Genomic DNA, 21,658 nt, shown 5'->3' with positions numbered 1-21,658 from the left:
CTTAATGTCATACACGGTTGGTTTCGGCCCGCCAAGGCCAGATTTTGCACCTTCTCTATCTTGGACTCTGGGAGCAGACACTCTTGCCTTTCTGAGTCCAGTATAAATCCTAGGAAGGTCTGTTTCTTTAGGGGTTGTAATTTTGATTTTTTGAAATTGACTATCCACCCTAACTCTTGCAAGGTGTTGATCACCTGAGTCAGCTGTGCTGTACAGTGGTCCTCTGAACTGCCCACTATAAGAAAATCGTCCAGGTATGGTATTATGACCGTATCGTGAATCCGGAGAAAGGCTGTCACTTCCGCTATGACCTTGGTGAAGACCCTCGGGGCTATGGATATGCCAAACGGAAGAGCCCTGAACTGAAAGTGCCTTAGTGTGCCCTGAATATAAAGCGCTACCCTCAGGTATTTCTGGTAATCTGGATGGATAGGGATGTGGTAATACGCATCCTTTAAATCGACTACGGCCATGAAGCAATCTTGATGTAGCAGCTTCACTGCCGTAGTTACTGATTCCATCTTGAAGGTCGGGTTCTTTATCCATAGATTGAGGCGTCTGAGATTTATGATTGTCCTGAACGACTGATCCGGTTTTTTTATTAGGAAAAGGGGTGAATAAAACCCCTTTCCTTCCTGTAAGCGTGGCACCTCGGACAGTACCCGCTTGTCTATCAGGCTCAGGATTTCTGTTTCTAAGGCCAGTTGTTCTTCGGTCATCTTCCTGATAGGTGTGATGACGACCACGGATTTTGGCTGACGAATAAAGGGGATTTTCAGGCCTTCTTTTAGGATGCTTAGAATCCAGGTGTTGGAGGAGATCTTTTCCCAGGCCTGGAAAAAGAGTGCCAATCTCGCTCCTACTGGAATACTGGCGTCACTGTGGTGACTTTTTGGAGGTGGAGGTGCCTCCACCAAACATAAACCCTGATTCTTTCTTCTTTTTATCCTCCCATCTTCTTCTGTCAGCGGGAGAACGCCCTCTATTGAATCTCCCCCTCCGAAAGGGCTGTCTCCTCTGATCCATAGGGAATCTGGGGAAGCCTTTTTTCTTATCGCCTGCTTTCTCCAGAATATCGTCCAAGTTCTTGCCGAACAGGAATCGGCCATCGCAGGGGAGAGAGCACAATTTGGCCTTGGACTGAAGGTCACCCGGACAGCCCTTAAGCCATAACGCGCGTCTAGCAGCATTTGATAGTGACGCTGCTCTGGCTGTCAATCGCATAGAGTCCGCCGAGGTATCTGCCAGAAAAGCCGCTGCCCCGTGCAAGAGATACATGTCTGATAAGATCTTCTCTCTTGGGACCCTTGACGCCAGCTTCTCTTCTAACTGCTGCAGCCAGATCATGAGGGAGCGTGCCGTGCAGGTGCCCGCTATCGCCGGCTTAAGACCTCCTGCTGTCGCTTCCCATGCGTGCCTCAAATATGAGTCCGCTTTTTTGTCTAGCGGGTCTCTAAGAACCCCTGCGTCTTCCAAGGGCAGTGCCGACCTTTTGGAAGACCTGGACACCGCTGCATCTATTTTTGGGACTTTGTCCCATATTTCCGTATCCTTGTATTCAAAGGGGTATCGTCTCTTAGAGGCGGATGGAAGGGCCCCCGATTTTTCAGGCTTTTTCCACTCCTTCTCAATAAGCGCCTGGATTTTCGCGTTTACTGGAAAGGTTCGTTTTTTCCTCTCCTGAAGCCCCCCAAACATGATGTCCTCTAGGGTTTTAGCCGCCCTTTCTTCCTGTAGGCCCATTGTGGTTCTAATGGCCTTTAGGAGGGCATCTGTATCTTCTACAGGGAAACATGGCTTACCCCCTGTGTCACTATCTGAGGAGTCTGAGGAGGATGATTTTTCCGCCTGAGATGATACTGATGCGGAATCTGAGGGGGAACTAGGGAAATCCTTCCTGCTTTTTTTCCCTTTTTTCAATAAGGACTTAATTGAGCCTTCCATTTCTGACCTGAGGGCAGATATTAGATTGGCTGCGAAACTAGGCGCTTCCTCCGCCATAGTCCGCTGAATGCACGAAGCACAGAGATCTTTTTGCCAGTCTCTTGCTAGGGGAGATTTACATATAGCACAATCCCTATTGTTCTTCTTGCTTCCTGCTTTTCTGGGCCTTTCCGGATTTGGAGGCTGCGTCGGAGCACCTGACCCGCGCTCTTTGGACCTTGAGGAGTGCCCCGACCTGCGGCTGGGGCGACTGCTGCTTGAATGGCTTCCATGCTTTCTGCCAGAGGGCTGTGAGGGAGGCAGGGACGCTGAACGTTCCTGCTCGGACTCCATCTTGCACCGCCGATCTACAGCTGTCTTCCCCCTTTTAAATTGCATGCCTCCGCCTGGTGAGCGTCTTCCTCCCCTCCCCCCTGCGACCGCCGGCCCAGCGCTTCAGAAAGCCGGCCGGCGTCGCACCCGGCGCCATTACACCGTCGCCTTCTGCTGACGTCAGCCGGCGCACCCAGCATTCCAAGCGCCGCTGACGTCAGCGGCCGGAAGATGCCAGCGTCTCTCCCCTACCACGGGGATCGAGATGCGGCGTGCGCGAGGGGAGGGAGGCGCGGTGGGGGCTTCCCGGAGCCACCGGGATCCCATCCACGCCCGCACGAACCCGGAGCCCCAGGGACCCCGGGGACTGCGCTTCCAGGACCCGACGGCCGGCGCTACAGGTAAGCTACCTGTTCTTCCCGCGCCGGGACGGGCCTGGGTCTTTATCTTTCTCTTCGCCCATGACAGGCACCGCCACAGTGGGATTCCTTCCAGGACAGGAACCCAACTGAAGCGGGGGAGAGGTGCCGCCCCTTATATCTCAGTAGGTTCCTGTCCTGGCGGGGCGGATCCCTCTCTCAGGTGGTGCTGTCATGGGTGAAGGGAAAATCATGGTTATTCCACAAAACTCTTCCTGAGTTAAAACATTAGTATTGTTGTTTCTAAATGATTATGAACTTGTTTTCTTAGCATTATTTGAGGTCTGCAAGCACTACAGTACATTTTTTGTTCTTTTGACCATTTCTCATTTTCTGAAAATAAATACAAAATTTAGTGACTTTGAAATTCGAAGACATGTTGTCAATAGTTTATAGCATAAAATAGCAATTTACATATTACTCAAAAATATACCTATAAAGAGAAAAATCAAACCGAAAATTTTGCAGTGGTCTCTTAATTTTTGCCAGAGCTGTGTAAGATTAATATGTATTACGGTATATATATTTTATGACACCCTAGATTATGTATGGGAAGGATGGATGGATAGAGTAATCTGATCTAAATAGAGAAATAGATATATAGATATCCCCACCAAATTAAAATGGCGATACTGACACTTGGTCCAAAGGTGAAGCAGAGGGAAATCATTTATCTTTGTATTCATTCATGGTGGCATTGGCCCCCTGCAGCCTTCCGCCCAAGACACCCGCCAGGACTGAGTTTAGCCCTATTTTCTTAATATGTGAAGCCATGTCCCTCGTTCAGCCAACCTGTCCTGTCAGAATGGTGTTCCCTTTTCTAAAATGGCTGGAGATGCAGCATTATACAGCCAGCCAATCACAGCGCTTGTTCATGAATATAAGCAAATGAGCTGGTGGGAAAAACCACCAACTTTTCAACGAATTCTCCTAAATAATCAGCAGGGGCGGTCATTTTGTCAGCAGGGGTGGGTCATTTTGTCAGCAGGTCACTTTTGATTATGCTTTTTTTTTTGTCTCCATGAGGTAAAAGTTTGCGCCATTTCTGGCATATAAATAGAGCTGGGGTTTCTGTATACAATTGTGCGCAGTGGAACCAGGGATCAGGGAGTGTCATGTCATAGATGAAGCTACACCATAGTAGGTGGAGATGGAGTGTCATGTCATATATGAAAGTTACACGAGGTAGTGTCATATATGAGCTACGTGATGTTAGGCGGACGTGCTAAAATCATGGTAGCACATGAAGTGGTCTGCCCCACGGTACACACCTTTTCCCACAGGTTTGAAGCTTAGTGACGGGCGCGGCTCTGGGGTTGTGGGTTCTACTTCTCCCCTTTTTATCTGGTTTCAGGTGTGATTTTCATTTTGCCCACACCTGTCACTTGCCACAGATGAGTTTGAATGAGCATCACATGCTTGAAACAAAGTTGTTCACCTACAATTTTGGAAAGTGCCAACAATGTTGTCAGGACCATTTTTGGGGGAAATTATGACCAATTTGCTTTTTTTCCCCTCAGTTTTTTGTGCTGTTCCCATACACACAATTGCAATAATTCTCTGGCACCATTTAAAGTGTGCCAACACTTTTCTGGGAGAAATAATTCATATTCTGGAACAAGGGTGCCAACACTTGTGTGTACATACACACATAATAATAATAATAATAATAATTTTTATTTATATAGCGCCAACATATTCCGCAGCACTTTACAATTAAGCGGGGACATGTACAGACAATAAATTCAATACAAGTTAAGACAATTCAAACAATGACATTAGGAGTGAGGTCCCTGCTCGCAAGCTTACAATCTACACATACATTATATACACACAAAATGTATGTACGCATGCATATGCGTGTATGTGTGTATATACCTGTGCATTTGTATATCACAATTTTATACACACATGCATTCACATATATGTACATATTTATATCACACATTCAGATATAATTCACACGCGTTAAAGAACTTAAGGTACTGTCACACTAAGCGATATCGCTAGCAATATCGCTATAACTTGTGATGTTATAGCGATATTGCTAGCGATATCGCTGTGTCTGATACTTACCTACGACCCGCTCCCCCGCTGGTTATCGCTGTTCGCGCGAGAACGTCCTGGACCGCTTCTCGTCGTCAGCTTCCTGCGGCGCTTCCTGTGGAGAGACGAGCGATGCGTGGAGCCGGGTGGGAGGACGCAGGATCGCCTCGTCTGACACATAAGTAGCGACCCCCGTCCCCTGCGATGTCGCTGGTGAGATCTGCCTGTGTGGCAGCTCACTAGCGACCACTTAGCGATGTACCAGCGATCCTGACCGCCGTCATATCGCTGGTCGCGATCGCTGGTACATCGCTAAGTGTGACAGTACCTTTAGGTTTGTGTGTATTTATGTATGCGCATATATCTGAACATTTATGTAATATAAATATATATACATAGGTGTGGCACCTCAACCGGAAGACATTTTTTGGCCTCTACTTATCAAGCCAATTTATTGTATTACCAAACTACATATATAAATACCTGTCTGTGTTCATCAGCTCATGAAATGCATTTACATTTGACCAGCTTGCTTTTTCTGAAATTGCCTGCGCCCCCGATGACCAATGTGCGAAAGTTTCGCATGGGCCAAGCTGGTATAAATATATATGTATAGAGGTGTGTGTGTATATACATGATTTATGTTACTAAAAAGCTCATCCTTAATGTTGGGTTATCAGGCAGCAAGTCCCAGACTGGCATAATGGGGACACGGAGACACGGCCTTATTAATCAGATTTTCTTATCTGTAGATGGAGAGTGACCAGCAGGGGGCGACTCTACAAGTGAAATTCCCTCCTTACTTTGTTTAGAGGATCTATAAATTCCCATTTGATTCTCTTAAAGGGAGCCCATCTCCATCTTTTTCTTTTCCGCCTCTATTCATACTGAGGTCTTATAAGAACAACAGCTCCCATCATCACTCACCACTTTGAGGTAAAGTCAACAAAATCTGCAGAAAACTTGTCTGCGGGCAGCTGTGGAGACGGCTCCTCTACCACCTGTTTGAGTTGCTGGAAAGGAGTTCCCCAGGAATCATAAGGAAACCGCAGGATGGCCAGCTCAATCTGCAAGAGAATGGCATCTGGGTCAGAAATTGGGGACAAGAAAACTGAACATGACCAGCTGACGTCTCCTCTATAGATCATCTATCCTACATTTACTGATGGTCTGTGTGACGGCAGAAGGAATCCAGTGGGAAAGTGATCAGAACCAAGAAACGCAGGCTGCGGTCTACCTCCAGCGCCACCACAGAGACCGGGGAATAGAAACTGTGCTACTCTGCTGCCACCATGTGGCAACAAGCTGAACTCACACACAGACATTTACTACAAGTTTCCAAATCCTCTAGCAGTAAGTAGCAGAAATATGCTAATATAGTATAGAAAACAATTCCAAAACAGATGAGAATATTTTCTTTTTCTTCTTAAAGATTTACTACTTTCACAAAATAAAAACTTGCCATTTTTGTGCCTGAACATTAACGAGCCACAACGTTTTTCTTTTTATAGCATTCACGACGCATTATAAATAAATAATGCTGTAATTTTATACTTCCAAAATGTTAACAATCTAGTTTTTTTTAAATTTCGACAATTTTCCACCCTTACCTCCCTTCAATGACCATAACTTTTTTTTTTATTACTACCATATACGCGTATACTTGTGTATAAGCAGAGTTTTCAGCACTTTTTTTTCTGTGCCAAATATGCCCCCCCCCGGCTTATACACGAGTCATTGTCCCAGTAGTCAGCAGGGCAGGGGCGGGGCACAGGGGCAGGAGCCGGCGGCTGCGGCTGTAACTGTGCCCGCTGCTAAAGAGAAATGAATATTCACTGCACTGGCAATGGATATTCATTTCTCTTATAGGAAGAACAGTTGCAGCCGCCGGCTTCCAGCAGCTGTAAAGAAAAAAAAAAAACTCCTTACTTACCTTCCCTGCACGCCTTCACAGCATCTTGTTGTTTCAGCTTCCAGCAGCTCCTGTGGCCGAGTGATCACGTGTCCCGGCTGAATGGAGAAAGGGGAATATTCATTACCTTAATGAGCCGGGACACATGATCGCTCGGCCGCAAGAGCTGCTGGAAGCCGGAACAACAAGATGCAGCGAGGGGGTGCAGGGAAGGCAAGTAGGAGGCATTTTTTTATGCTTTTCTCATGGGATGCCATGCATACAAGGATAGGGATGAGGCACCACGCATACAAGGATAGGGATGAGGCACCACGCATACAAGGAAAGGGATGAGGCACCACGCATACAAGGACAGGGATGAGGAGCCATGCAATCAACGACAGGGATAAGGAGCCATGCATACAAGGATAGGGATAAGAAGCCATGCATACAAGGATAGGGATAAGGAGCCGTGCATACAAGGAGAGGGATAAGGAGCCATGCATACAAGGACAGGGATAAGGAGCCATGCATACAAGGACAGGGATAAGGAGCCATGCATACAAGGACAGGGATAAGGAGCCGTGCATACAAGGACAGGAACTGGGAAGCCATGCATACAAGGACAGGGATAAGGAGCCATGCATACAAGGACAGGGATAAGGAGCCATGCATACAAGGACAGGAACTGGGAAGCCATGCATACAAGGACAGGGATAAGGAGCCATGCATACAAGGAGAGGGATAAGGAGCCATGCATACAAGGAGAGGGATAAGGAGCCATGCATACAAGGACAGGGATAAGGAGCCACGCATACAAGGACAGGGATGTTAAGGAGCCACGCATACAAGGACAGGGATAAGGAGCCACGCATACATGGACAGGGATAAGGAGCCACGCATACATGGACAGGGATAAGGAGCCATGCATACAAGGACAAAGAGAGGGACGGGGGAGCCATGCATACAAGGACAGGAATAAGGAGCCATGCATACAAGGACAGTGATAAGGAGCCATGCATACAAGGACAAGGATAAGGAGCCATGCATACAAGGAGAGGGACGGGGGAGCCATGCATACAAGGACAGGGATAAGGAGCCATGCATACAAGGACAGGGATAAGGAGCCATGCATACAAGGACAGTGATAAGGAGCCATGCATACAAGGACAGGGATAAGGAGCCATGCATACAAGGACAGGGATAAGGAGCCATGCATACAAGGACAGGGATAAGGAGCCATGCATACAAGGACAGGGATAAGGAGCCATGCATACAAGGACAGGGATAAGGAGCCATGCATACAAAGACAGGGATAAGGAGCCATGCATACAAAGACAGGGATAAGGAGCCATGCATACAAGGATAGGGAGCCACGCATACAAGGATAGGGATGAGGCACCACGCATACAAGGATAGGGATGAGGCACCACGCATACAAGGACAGGGATGAGGCACCACGCATACAAGGACAGGGATGAGGCACCACGCATACAAGGACAGGGATGAGGAACCACGCATACAAGGACAGGGATGAGGAGCCACGCATACAAGGACAGGGATGAGGAGCCACGCAATCAACGACAGGGATAAGGAGCCATGCATACAAGGATAGGGATAAGGAGCCATGCATACAAGGACAAGGAGAGGGACGGGGGAGCCATGCATACAAGGACATGGATAAGGAGCCATGCATACAAGGACAAGGAGAGGGACGGGGGAGCCATGCATACAAGGATAGGGATAAGGAGCCATGCATACAAGGATAGGGATAAGAAGCCATGCATACAAGGATAGGGATAAGGAGCCATGCATACAAGGATAGGGATAAGGAGCCGTGCATACAAGGATAGGGATAAGGAGCTGTGCATACAAGGACAGGAACTGGGGAGCCATGCATACAAGGACAGGGATAAGGAGCCATGCATACAAGGACAAGGAGAGGGACGGGGGAGCCATGCATACAAGGACAGGGATAAGGAGCCATGCATACAAGGACAGGGATAAGGAGCCATGCATACAAGGACAGGGATAAGGAGCCATGCATACAAGGACAGGGATAAGGAGCCATGCATACAAGGACAGGGATAAGGAGCCATGCATACAAGGACAGGGATAAGGAGCCATGCATACAAGGACAGGGATAAGGAGCCATGCATACAAGGACAGAGATGAGGAGCCATGTATACAAGGACAAGGAGAGGGACGGGGGAGCCATGCATACAAGGACAGGGATGAGGAGCCATGCAAACAAGGACAGGGATGAGGAGACAATGCATACATCCCGGCTCATACTCGAGTCAATACGTTTTCCCAGTTTTTCATGGTAAAATAAGGTGTCCCGGCTTATACTCGAGTATATAAGTAATTTTCATATAAAGAGGGGGAGTTTGTTTTTTTTTGCTTTATACTACATAATTCATTTTACCATACAATGTACTTAAAAAAAAAAAAAAAAATACAAGCTAGGTAAAAAGGAGCAAAGAAAAAAAAAAAGTTTTGGGATTGTATTTTCTAGTGTTCTTCACCAGACCGAATAAAGATTCTACAGGTTATCCTGACCACAGCAATGGCAAACTTATACTTTATTTGTTTTTAAAGAAGGAAAAAATGTATGGTATATTATTATTTATATAGCACCATTGGTTCCATGGTGCTGTACATGAGAAGGGGTTACATACAAATTACAGATATCACTTACAGCAAACAAACTAACAATCACAGACTGATATAGAGGGGAGAGAGGACCCTTCGGGCTTACATGCTACAGGATGGTGGGGAAGGAGACAGTAGATTGGGGGGTTACAGCAGTTTCAGTGATGGTGAGGCGGTAGCTCCAGTAGTGGTGAGGAGGCAGCGGGGATCACTGCAGGCTGTAGGCTTTCCTGAAGAGGTGGGTTTTCAGGCTCCGTCTGAAGGATCCGAGTGTGGTTGATAGCCGGACGTGTTGGGGCAGGGAATCCCAGAGGATGGGGGCTATTCGGGAGAAGTCTTGGAGGCGGTTGGGTGAGAGCGAATAAGTGTGGAGGAGAGAAGGAGGTCTTGGGAGGACCGGAGATTCCTTGAGGGAAGGTATCTGGAGATTAGTTCAGAGATGTATGGAGGAGACAGGTTGTAGATGGCCTTGTAGGTCAGTATTAGTAATTTGAACTGAATATATAAAGTGCTCTCAGTGAGAGAAACAAAATAGGAATCTTGTGGGTATGATACCTTTTAATGGCTAACAAATAATAGTGAATGTTGTTACAAAGCATATATCAGCCTGATGAAGGGACATAAGTCCCGAAAGCTTGCTTTGTAACAACATTCACTATTATTTGTTAACTGGGAGGAAAGTTCAGTGTGGACATGCTGCTCCAGTTTAGAAGCGAATGGGAGCAGCGATATTGGGCGATAGCTGGACGTGGCTGTTGGATCGAGGGTTGGCTTTTTAAGGATAGGTGTGATTGTGGCATGTTTGAAAGCAGAAGGGAAGGTACCAGAAGTTTGTGATAAGTTGAAGAGGTGGGTTAGGGAAGGGATAAGTGTGGTGGTGAGGTTGGGGAGGAGGTGGGATGGGGTCAAGTGCACAGGTATATTATAATATAGCATTTCATCAGATCCAGGTTCTCTTGCCTTGTCCATGTATGGTTTTTGCTCCAGTAGCCCATTTATCATCAGATTGTCCTGGTTCCTCAACATATGGCGCAGGCAATGTTAATTCGGGCGAAGTCCGAGCTGGCTTGACTCTTTTTCGTGACACTCATGTTTATTGAAGTAGGCACTATAGTGTGAGTAGTCTTGCCCAAGGACCACTACTGATATATTATTTCAAACAGGGCAGTCGGGATTTGAACCCCAGTCTCCCACGTTAGTGGTTGTGCACTTTAACCACTGCGCTATAAAAGCCACCTAAGGTAGGTATTATATTGTTAGGAGTAGGGATGAGCGAGTATACTCGTTAGGATTCGGTACTCGGCAAGTAATACGGTACTCACCGTACTCGAATCCTGGCAAGTATTTCACTACTCGCCTCGCAATATTCGGCACAGTCCAGCACAGTCCCCTCACAGCCCCAGCACAGTCCCCGCAGTCTTCGCACAGTCCCTGCCCAGCACACACAGCCCATTAATCGCATTTCCCATAGACTTACATTGGACTCGCTACTCATTATGAGTATCCGAGTATTAGGGGGTACTCGTAAAGAGTACGGAGAGTCCGAGTATTTCACTACTCGCTCATCCCTAGTTAGGAGCCTTGGTATACTCCCACATCATAGGCTGTGCACTTTATTACACTATATATATATATATATCACACACGATAAGACCCAAGGTGCAGACTATGCAAAGAAACCTCAGAAACTGTCCAACACATACTGGCAGGATGCAAAACGCAAGCGGGAACAGCGTATACTGAATGCCACACCAAAGTAGCGGGAATTGTATACAGTAACATCTGCACAGCATATGGGCTAAGTCCCCCTAAATCCAGGTGGAGGACCCCAGAAAAAGTGGTGGAGAATGAAAGGGCTAAAATCCTTTGGGACTTCAAGATCAAGACGAATAAGCAGGTGTTGGCTAAGCAACCAGACATTGTGATAGTAGATAAGGTTCAGAAGACAGCAATGATAATAGATGTGGCAGTGCCAAGTGACAGCAACATCAAAAAGAAGGAATATGAGAAGCTGGAGAAATACCAGGGCCTCAAAGGAGAACTGGAGAAGATGTGGAAGGTGAAGGCAACAGTGATTCCAGTGGTGATAGGAGCACTTGGAGCAGTGACCCCTAAGTTGGAAGAATGGCTACAACGGATCCCAGGAGCAACATCTGAACTCTCTGTCCAGAAAAGCACAATCCTGGGAACAACTAAGATCCTGCGCAGAACCCTCAGACTGCCAGGTCTCTGGAACGGACAACAAAGACCATTCCCATTGGGGGTGAGATGTAAATATATATATATATATATATATATATATATATATATATATATATATATATATATATATATATATATATATATATATATATATATATATATATATATATTTTTATTATCGCTTGGTGTCGCCGTTTTTTCTTGAGACGCAACTTTTCTCCATTCGATGGAGGGAAGAGAGGATTTGTTTTTTGCATTGGGAGCTGCTTTTATTTTATAATATTCTATATAATTTTAGAATATTTTAGTTGGCTTTTATTGTATTTTTTTGAGGGGGGGGGGGATCAGAAAACTGAAATAATTTTGACTCTCTCTTTACAATGTAAGGATTAAACAATTTTAGATGGGACTTCTGATGCAACAATATTAACCCCTTCACTACCAAGGGTGGTTTGCACGTTAACTCCCGGGCCAATTTTTACTATTTTGACCACTGTCCATTTATGAGGTAATAACTCTGAAACGCTTCCATGGATCTCGGTGATTCTGACATTGTTTTCTCGTGACATATTGTCCTTCATGTTAGTGTTAAAATTTCGTTCATATATCTTGCGTTTGTGAAAAAAACGGAAATTTGGCGAAAATTTAAGGATTCACAATTTTCCAACTTTGAATTTTTATGCCCTTAAATCACAGAGATATGGCACACAAAAAACTTAATAAGTAACAATGCTATCTAGTGCACGGGGATTCTCTAGGTGTGTACTTTTGCAGGAAAATTCTTATAAAATATTGACCAGGTGGCATTTGACTCCCGCGAAGCTCTTTCAGATGGGTCTTGCTGATAATGATGCTTGTTGGAGATGCCTCAACTCTGGAGGACATCACACACATACAGTTGTGGCCAAAAGTATTGACACCCCTGCAATTCTGTCAGATAATACTCAGTTTCTTCCTGAAAATGATTGCAAACACAAATTCTTTGGTATTATTATCTTACAATGCTCTGCTGGAATCCATTCTTCATTGGCAAACTGCTCCAGGTCCATGATATTTGAAGGGTGCCTTCTCCAAACTGCCATTTTTAGATCTCTCCACAGGTGTTCTATGGGATGTAGGTCTGGACTCATTGCTGGCCACCTTAGAAGTCTCCAGTACTTTCTCTCAAACCATTTTCTAGTGCTTTTTGAAGTGTGTTTTGGGTCATTGTCCTGCTGGAAGAACCATGACCTCTGAGGGAGACCCAACTTTCTCACACTGGGCCCTACATTATGCTGCAAAATTTGTTGGTAGTCTTCAGACTTCATGCCATGCACACAGTCAAGCAGTCCAGTGTCAGAGGCAGCAAAGCAACCCCAAAACATCAGGGAACCTCCGCCATGTTTGACTGTAGGGACCATGTTCTTTTCTTTGAATGCCTCCTTTTTTTTGCCTGTAAACTCTATGTTGATGCCTTTGCCCAAAAAGCTCTACTTTTGTCTCATCTGATCAGAGAACATTCTTCCAAAATTCTTCAGGTAAGTGTTGGCAAACTCCAACCTGGCTTTTTTATGTCTCGGGGTAAGAAGTGGGGTCTTCCTGGGTCTCCTACCATACAGTCCCTTTTCAATCAGATGCCGACGGATAGTACGGGTTGACACCGTTGTACCCTCGGACTGCAGGACAGCTTGAACTTGTTTGGATGTTAGTCGAGGTTCTTTATCCAACATCCGCACAATCTTGCGTTGAAATCTCTTGTCAATTTTTCTTTTCCATCCACATCTAGGGAGGTTAGCCACAGTGCCATGGGCTTTAAACTTCTTGATGACACTGCGCACGGTAGACACAGGAACATTCAGGTCTTTGGAGATGGACTTGTAGCCTTGAGATTGCTCATGCTTCCTCACAATTTGGTTTCTCATGTCCTCAGACAGTTCTTTGGTCTTCTTTCTTTTCTCCATGCTCAATGTGGTACACACAAGGACACAGGACAGAGGTTGAGTCAACTTTAATCCATGTCAACTGGCTGCAAGTGTGATTTAGTTATTGCCAACACCTGTTAGGTGCCACAGGTAAGTTACAGGTGCTGTTAATTACACAAATTAGAGAAGCATCACATGATTTTTCTAACAGTGCTAATACTTTTGTCCACCCTCTTTTTTATGTTTGGTGTGCAATTATATCCAATTTGGCTTTAGGACAATTCTTTGTGTTTTTTCATTTAAGACAAATTAAATGAAGATAATAATACCAAAGAATTTGTGTTTGCAATCATTTTCAGGAAGAAACTGAGTATTATCTGACAGAATTGCAGGGGTGTCAATACTTTTGGCCACAACTGTATATTCTGGGACTGTCCCAAACTGAGAAATTTTTGGGATGGCGTTGAGCTAGTTCTCAAAAAATTACAACTAATAAAGACTAATCTTAGGGCTACGGAAGTTCTTCTTTCGTGCCCGTCAAAGGATTTCTTACCAAAAAAGCATGGTCTACTCCCACTGATGCTAAGTGCTGCAAAACAGCTGATAGCTGTACACTGGAAAGATGTTGCCCCCCCACATTGGAGGAGTGGCACATTAAGATAAATCAGGTTTCTCGTCTGGAGGAGCTGTCTAGCTGGGAGATTTTTAATCATAAATCTTATGTGTCGACCTGGGCCCCGTGGACTACATAACTAGAGGATAATCCCCTTGGTGAGAAATCTAATATCACATGAAGTCTTACTTGGACCTGATGGCCTTTATACTGGGGTAGCTGATCCCACGGTTGCTTACAGAACAGTCCACCTACTCTATTTTCTTAAATACACCCATCAAATGCTAGTGTTCATGCCGACGGCTACTTTTTGTTGTTGTTATTGATATTGTTCATTATTATGTATCCCTCTTTACCCTTTCCTTCCTTCTCTTTTTTCCCACCCACATTTCCCTCCCCTCTTTTCTTTCCTCTCACCTTGGACCGACTTTTAAGCAATACTTCGCCAACTGTATTTGTGAAATGGTGTTGTGTCTTATGGTGTGGTTTAAATTTGAAAATAAAGAATTTAAAAAAAAAAAAAAAAACTTAATAAGTAACATTTCCCACATGTTTACTTTACATCAGCACAATGTTGGAACCAAAATTTTTTTTTGTTAGGAAGTTATAAGGGTTAAAAGTTGACTAGCGATTTCTCATTTTTGCAACACCATTTTATTTTTACGGACCACATCACACTTGAAGCCACTTTGAGGGGTCTATATGATAGAAAATACCCAAAAGTGACACCATTCTAAAAACTGCACCCCTTAAGGTGCTCAAAACCACATTCAAGAAGTTTATTAACCCTTCAGGTGCTTCACAAGAATTTTTTGAATATTTGAAAAAAAAATGAACATTTAACTTTTTTTTCACAAAAAAAATAATTGAGGTTCAATTTTTTTTTATTTTACCAAGGGTAAAAGGAGAAATTGGACTGGAAAAGTTACTGTGCAATTTGTCCTGAGTACGCTGATACCTGATATGTGGGGGGGGAGAACCACTGTTTCGGCGCATAACAGAGCTCAGAAGGGAAGGAGCGCCGTTGGACTTTTTCAATGCAAAATTGGCTGTAATTCAGATCGGACGCCATGTCACGTTTGGAGAGCCCCTGATGTACCTAAACAGTGGAAACCCCCCATAAGTGACCCCATTTCGGAAACTAGACCCCCCAAGGAACTTATCTAGATGTGTGGTGAGCACTTTGAAACCCCAGGGCTTCTCAGAAGTTTATGACGCATGGGCGTGAAAGTAAAAAAATCGTATTTTTTCCACACACATAATCATTTAGTCTACAATTTTTTTACTTTCCCAAGTGTACCAGGAGAAAATGGACCCCAAAAGTTGTTGTCCAATTTGTCCTGAGTACGCTGATACCCCATATGTGGGAGAAAACTACTGTATGGGCACACGTCGGGGCTCGGAAGGGAAGTAGTGACATTTTGGAATGCAGACTTTGATGGAATGTTCTGCGGGTGTCATGTTGTCTTTGGAGAGCCCCTGATGTACCTAAACAGTGGAAACCCCCCACAAATGACCCCATTTTGGAAACTAGACCCCCACGGAACTTATCTAGATGTGTGGTGAGCACTTTGAATCCCCAAGTGCTTCACAGAAGTTCATAAAGCCCAGGCGTGAAAATAAAAAAATCTTTTTTTTCCACAAAAATGATATTTTTGTCCCCAATTTTTTATTTTCCTAAGGGCAACAGGAGGATACCCCATATGTGGGTGTAAAACATTGTTTGGGCGCATGGCAGAGCTTGGAAAGGAAGGAGCACCATTTGACTTTTTCAACGCAGAATTGGCTGGAATGGAGATCAGACGCCATGTTGCGTTTGGAGAGCACCTGATGTGCCCAAACAGTGGAAATCCCCAATTCTAACTCCAACCCTAACCCCAACACACCCGTAACCCTAATCTCAGCCCTAATCCTAGCCCTAACCCTAATGGGAAAATGGAAATAAATACCTTTTTTTTTTTAATTTTATTATTTTTCCCTAATTAAGGGGGTGATAACGGGGGGTTTGATTTACTATTTATAGCGGGTTTTTATTTTTGGCAGCTGTCACACGCTAAAAGAAGCTTTTTATTGTAAAAATAGTTTTTGCATCACCACATATTGAGAGCTATAATTTTTCCATATTTTGACCCACCGAGTCATGTGAGGTCTTATTTTTTGCGGGACGAGTTGACTTTTTATTGGTATGTTCGGGCACATGACATTTTTTGATCGCTTTTTATTCTGATTTTTGGGACACAGAATGAACAAAAAGCAGCGTTTCATGAATTTCTTTTGGGGGGTGCGTTTACACCGTTCCACGTGCGGTAAAATTGATAAGGCAGTTTTATTCTTCGGGTCAGTACGATTACAGCGATACCTCATTTATGTCTTTTTTTTAATGTTTTGGCGCTTTTATGCAATAAAAACTTCGCATTGCTTTATTCTGCGAGCTATAACTTTATTTTTTATCTGATGACGCTGTGTGGCGGCTCGTTTTTTGCGGGACAAGATGACGTTTTCAGCGGTACCATGCATATTTATATGCGTCTTTTTGATCGCGCGTTATTGCACTTTTTGTTCAGCGGTATGATAATAAAGCATTATTTTTTGTTTCGTTTTTTATTTTTATTTTTTAAGGGGTTCGCTAAAGGGGTTAACTAATGGGACAGTTTTATAGGGCAGGTCGTTACGGACGCGGCAATACCAAATATGTGTACTTTTGCTTTGTTTTTTTATTTCCAAAAAATGAATTAGGGATTAGTTTTTTGTTTTTTTAATTTATTTGGCGATTATTTTTTTTTAAGTTATTTTTACACTTTTTTTTTTTTTTTTTAACTTTATTACATTGTCCCAGGGGGGGGACATCACTGTTCTGTGACAGATCGCTGATCTGTCACAGGCACTGCGGCAGGCTTCCTCATGCCTGCGCTCTGCGGGCAGTGAGGAAGCCAGCTCCCTGCAGGCCCCCGTCGCCATCTGGGATCCGGGGACCTGCAGGGAAGGAGACCCCCGCAGCAGCGCTGTACATTGCGCTGCTGTGGGGGGCTGAGGGAAGCACGGAGGGAGCCCCCTCCCTCCCGATGCTTCCCTTTAACCCCCGGTACACCGCCATCATGTTTGATCGCAGTGTGCAAGGGGTTAACGTGTCGGGGGCGGTCCGTGACCGCCCCTGACACATTGTGCCGGGTGTCAGCTGTGATAATCAGCTGACACCCGGCCGCGATCAGCTGCGCTCCCCCCGTGAGCGCAGCTGATCGCGCTAGACGTACTATTCCGTCCATGGGACTTAGGTCCCAGGTCACATGGAGGGAATAGTACGTCCATTGTAGGAAAGGGTTTAAAATAAGAAATGACAATCTTCTATGAAGCGCAGCTGGTGATTGGACTACATGAGAGTATAAAGAGGGTGGCCATGGGAGCCATATGTAGAACCTCGGCTGACATGTTAAGCCATTGGGACCCCACGATCATGTCATGCAATGGATGACGACTGCGGCACAAATGCTGCAGTCAAAAATTGACAGTGGCATTTAAGTAGTTTAACAGCAGTGATTAAGGGTAGATTTGAACCACGCTGATAGAGATCAGTGCTGGCTGTATAAGACAGCCAACACATGCCATGTATGGAGCCGGCTCAGCAGCAACTAATTCAATCTAAAGCAGTCAATCCTCACCTTATTGAGGGGAAGACTCCTAAAGAAATATGATTCCTGGTGGACAAAATTAAATAATTACTAGCCTTACCATAGTAATTCCCAGGCTCCAAATATCAGACTTCACATTGTATCCTTTCTGATTTAGTTCCGGGTTTATCCTTTCAGGCTGAAGAAGGAAAAAAAAAAAAAAAAAAAAAAAAGAATACGTTACTGTACATAGATCTTCTACATATATGCAGATCTTAGGCTAGGGAACCAGTATCAGACAGATGGAAGCTCCACACCAGACACAGCAAAGAATCCGTTATTTTACGCTTCAGCAGTTATGTAACCACTGTATGGAGCTGGAACAGCACAGCTGGGTACACCATGTAGTGGTCATTCTCAGGTACTGCAGCTCAGCTAAGTAGCAAGATCACAGCAGTACTGTGTGCAATACTGCACTAAAGTTTTTTAATAGTAAAACCCTTCAGAATATTTAACCCACTGTTCCGCCCTTCTCCTTTTATATTACAAAGCAAAAATTATGATCTCTCAGCACACATTGTATCATGTAATGAGGGAGTGAACCCAGGAGACGGCGCTGCGCTGGCGACAGCACTTACAAATAAAGTTTAGGCATTTTGATTCCTGCTGCCCTGGTCCGGAGTGCAGTCCTGTGACTTTACTATGTTCACAGCGCAGCCTACCATGCACCAGAGGAGCCCAGGATGCGGCGGGAGTGAAAACCAAATGCCACAGAGGACCAAATTGGATGCAGGACCAGGATAGTACAAATCACCTATCTGTACTAACTAGTGAAAAAGTAAATACGGGTTTTTCCCAAGAAAGTGTATATATACACTTAGTAGGGAAATGTTGTATGAGTCTGTGAGACTAAAGTATTGTATAAAAAAAAAAAAAAAAAAAAAAAAATAATTGAAGATTAAGAATTATATAAAAAGCCACAATTGGGGAAATTTAAAAAAAGAAAAAAAAAAAAAAACCACAGCAAATCTAGGAAAACCATGATGCAGGGATGGAGGGAAAGAATGCTACCCCTAAGTGAAAAAATAGACATCATTAAAGGCTTAGCACCAAGTTTAGGAGTCGTCCACCACTCTATGTATAGGGGGTAACGTCTACAATTGCTATAGACGTATCACATAGATAAAGACCCTTATTTAGCCTGTGAAAGCAGCACTTACAGCCATGTACGGTTTACAGCCAGCATCCATTGTTTTGGCTACAGAGTCCACCAAGTATCCACTAATTCCAAAATCGCACATCTTCACCTGCCCCTGCTTGTTGATGAGAACATTGGAGGGTTTCACATCTGCAATTGAAAATATAGATTGGCTCCTTCACTAAGGGGTTAACAATTCGCAGATTAATGACCAGGCCAATTTTTACAATTCTGACCACCTTCACTTTATGAGGTTATAACTCTGGAACGCTTTAACGGATCCCGCTGATTCCGAGAATCTTTTTTCGTGACATATTGTACTTCATGTTAGCGGTAACATTTCTTTGATATAACTTGCATTTATGGAAAAAAAAAAAAAACAGAAATATGGCGAACATTTTTAAAATTTTGCAATTTTCAAACTTTTAATCTTTATGCCCTTAACTCAGATATGGCACACAAAATCGTTAATAAATAACATTTCCCACATGCCTACTTTACATCAGCACAATTTTGGAAAGAAAATTTTTTTTTTTTTTGCTAGGAACTGATAAGGGTTAAAATTTGACCAGCGATTTCTCATTTTTACAACAAAATTTTACACAACCATTTTCTTTAGGGACCACCCTTCACATTTGAAGTCATTTGAGGGGTCTACTCGTATATGGCAGAAAATATCCAAAAGTGACACCATTCTAAAACCTGTACCCCTCAAGCTAATCAAAACCACATTCAAGAAGTTTATTAACCCTTTACGTGTTTCACAGGAACTGAAGCAATGTGAAAGGAAAAAAAATAACATTTAACCTTTTTTTTTATTTTTTACAAACATTTTACTTCAGAACCACATTTATTTTATTTTCTTAAGTGTAAAAAGAGAAAATGAACAACAAAATTTGTTGTGCAATTTCTCCTGAATTGGGGGTAAACCACTGTTTGGGCGCATGGCAGAGCTCGGAAGGGAAGGAGCACCGTTTGACTCTCTCAATGCAGAATTGGCTGGAATTGAGATCGGACGCCATGTCGCGTTTGGAGAGACCCTGATGTTCCTAAACAGTGGAAACTCCACACAAGTGACCCCATTATGGAAACTAGACCCCCCCCCCCCCCCCAAGGAGCTTATCTAGATGTGTGGTGAGCACTTTTAACCCCCAAGTGCTTCACAGAAGTTTATAGCGTAAAACCGTAAAAATAAAAAATCCTATTTTTTCCACAATAATTATATTTTCATCCCCCAATTTTTATTTTCACAAGAGTAACAGGAGAAATTGGACCACAAAAGCTGTTGTGCAATTTGTCCTGAGTATGCTGATAACCTATATGTGGGGGGGGAGGCCACTGTTTGGGCACATGTTAGAGCATGGAAGGGACACCATTTTTGAATGCAGACTTTGATGGAGAGGTCTGCGGCCTCATGTTGCATTTCCAGAGCCCCTGATGTGCCTAAACAGTAGAAACACCCCACAAGTGGCCCCATTTTGGAAACTAGACACCCCCCCCAGAGGAGCTTATCTAGATGTGTGGTGAGTACTTTGAACCTTTAAGTGCTTCACAGAAGTATATAACACCGAGCAGTGAAAATAAAAAATCATTTATTTTCCACAAAAATGATTTTTTTTTAGCCCATAATTTTTTATTTTCCCAAAGCCAACAGGAGAAATTAGACCCCCAAAGTTGTGGAGCAATTTGTCCTGAGTACGCTGATGCCCCATATGTTGGGGTAATCCACTATTTGGGCACAAGTTGGGGCTCGGGAGGGGGGTAGCACCGTCTGACATGTCGAGTTTGAAGACCCCCTGATATGCCTAAACAGTGGAAACCCCTCAATTCTAACTCCAACCGTAACCCCAACACACCCCTAAGCCTAATCCCAACCGTAATACCAACCCTAACCCCAACCACAACCCTAACCATAACAATTATCACAACCCTAACCCCAACCCTAACTCCAACCCAAACTCTAGCCCAACTCACTTTAGCCTAAAATGGGAAAATGAAAATAAATATATTTTATTATTTTTCCCTAACTAAGGGGGTGATAAAAGGGAGGGTTAATTTACCCTTTTTTATTTTGATCACTGTGATAGGGTCTATCACAGTGACCAAAATGAACCAATAAGAAATCTTTCTATTGTTGCTGAGTGCCGGCCGACAGATCTCGGTGGGTGCACTGCACATGCGCCTGCCATTTTCTTCCCGGAAGAAGATGGCGGTGCCATGGAGGAAAGCAGGAGGGCCGAGGAGCACCAGGGAGGTACTGGGGGGTGGATCGGGGACCTTATTTCTCTCTCCTCTGATGTGCGATCTATCTGTACGCAATCTGCGATATTTACGGAAAATATTGCTAACAGCAGCCAAGGAGGGGGGGAGTGGAGTGAGGAAACAGACAACGTGCATCGGACCGGACCGAAATGATTAACATACAGTGCGAGAGAAATTAAAAAAAAAAAAAAAAGTTATTTATGGGTGATACATGGGGAGTCAGGGGGTTTCAGGAGTAGTTGGGGAATGAATAGCTGAGACTCATTTGACTGAAGTTATGTACTACAACATCAAGAGTTTTGTGGAATAACCATGATTTTTACTCACAGCTTTCATTCGTCTTGGCATGCTTTTCTCGAGTCTATCACACTGCTTTTGGGTGACCTTATGCCACTCCTGGTACAAAAATGTAAGCAGTTCTTCTTTGTTTGATGGCTTGTGAATATCCATCTTTCTCTTGGTTACATTCCAGAGGTTTTCAACAGGGTTCAGGTCTGGAGATTGGGCTGGCCATGACAGGGATTTGATGTGGTGGTCCTTCGTCCACACATTGATTTACGCCAGCAGTCCTTTATTTCAGTAGCATGTGTGCCCTTAGATACAGGGCTAC

General features: G+C 44.2%; 1 protein-coding gene across 2 annotated transcripts in view; it reads right to left on the bottom strand.

The window, feature by feature from the left end:
• Positions 1 to 21,658, bottom strand: part of MAP2K6 (mitogen-activated protein kinase kinase 6) — a 152,056-nt gene that overhangs the window by 20,870 nt on the left and 109,528 nt on the right. For both annotated transcript variants that reach the window (XM_073559978.1, XM_073559972.1), the window contains exons 8-10: positions 18,809 to 18,936; positions 17,710 to 17,787; positions 5,649 to 5,788 (exon numbers count right to left, since the gene is read on the bottom strand). In XM_073559978.1, the coding sequence (XP_073416079.1) occupies positions 5,649 to 5,788; positions 17,710 to 17,787; positions 18,809 to 18,936 (346 nt within the window). The remainder of the gene's footprint in view (positions 1 to 5,648; positions 5,789 to 17,709; positions 17,788 to 18,808; positions 18,937 to 21,658) is intronic.

This window comes from Dendrobates tinctorius, unplaced genomic scaffold (genome assembly GCF_039654945.1).
Source record: "Dendrobates tinctorius isolate UK_male_01 unplaced genomic scaffold, ASM3965494v1 ptg000014l, whole genome shotgun sequence".
NCBI lineage: Eukaryota > Metazoa > Chordata > Amphibia > Anura > Dendrobatidae > Dendrobates > Dendrobates tinctorius.
The sequence above is the reverse complement of the archived record's forward strand: the minus strand, read 5'-3'. Positions and strand labels throughout refer to the sequence as shown.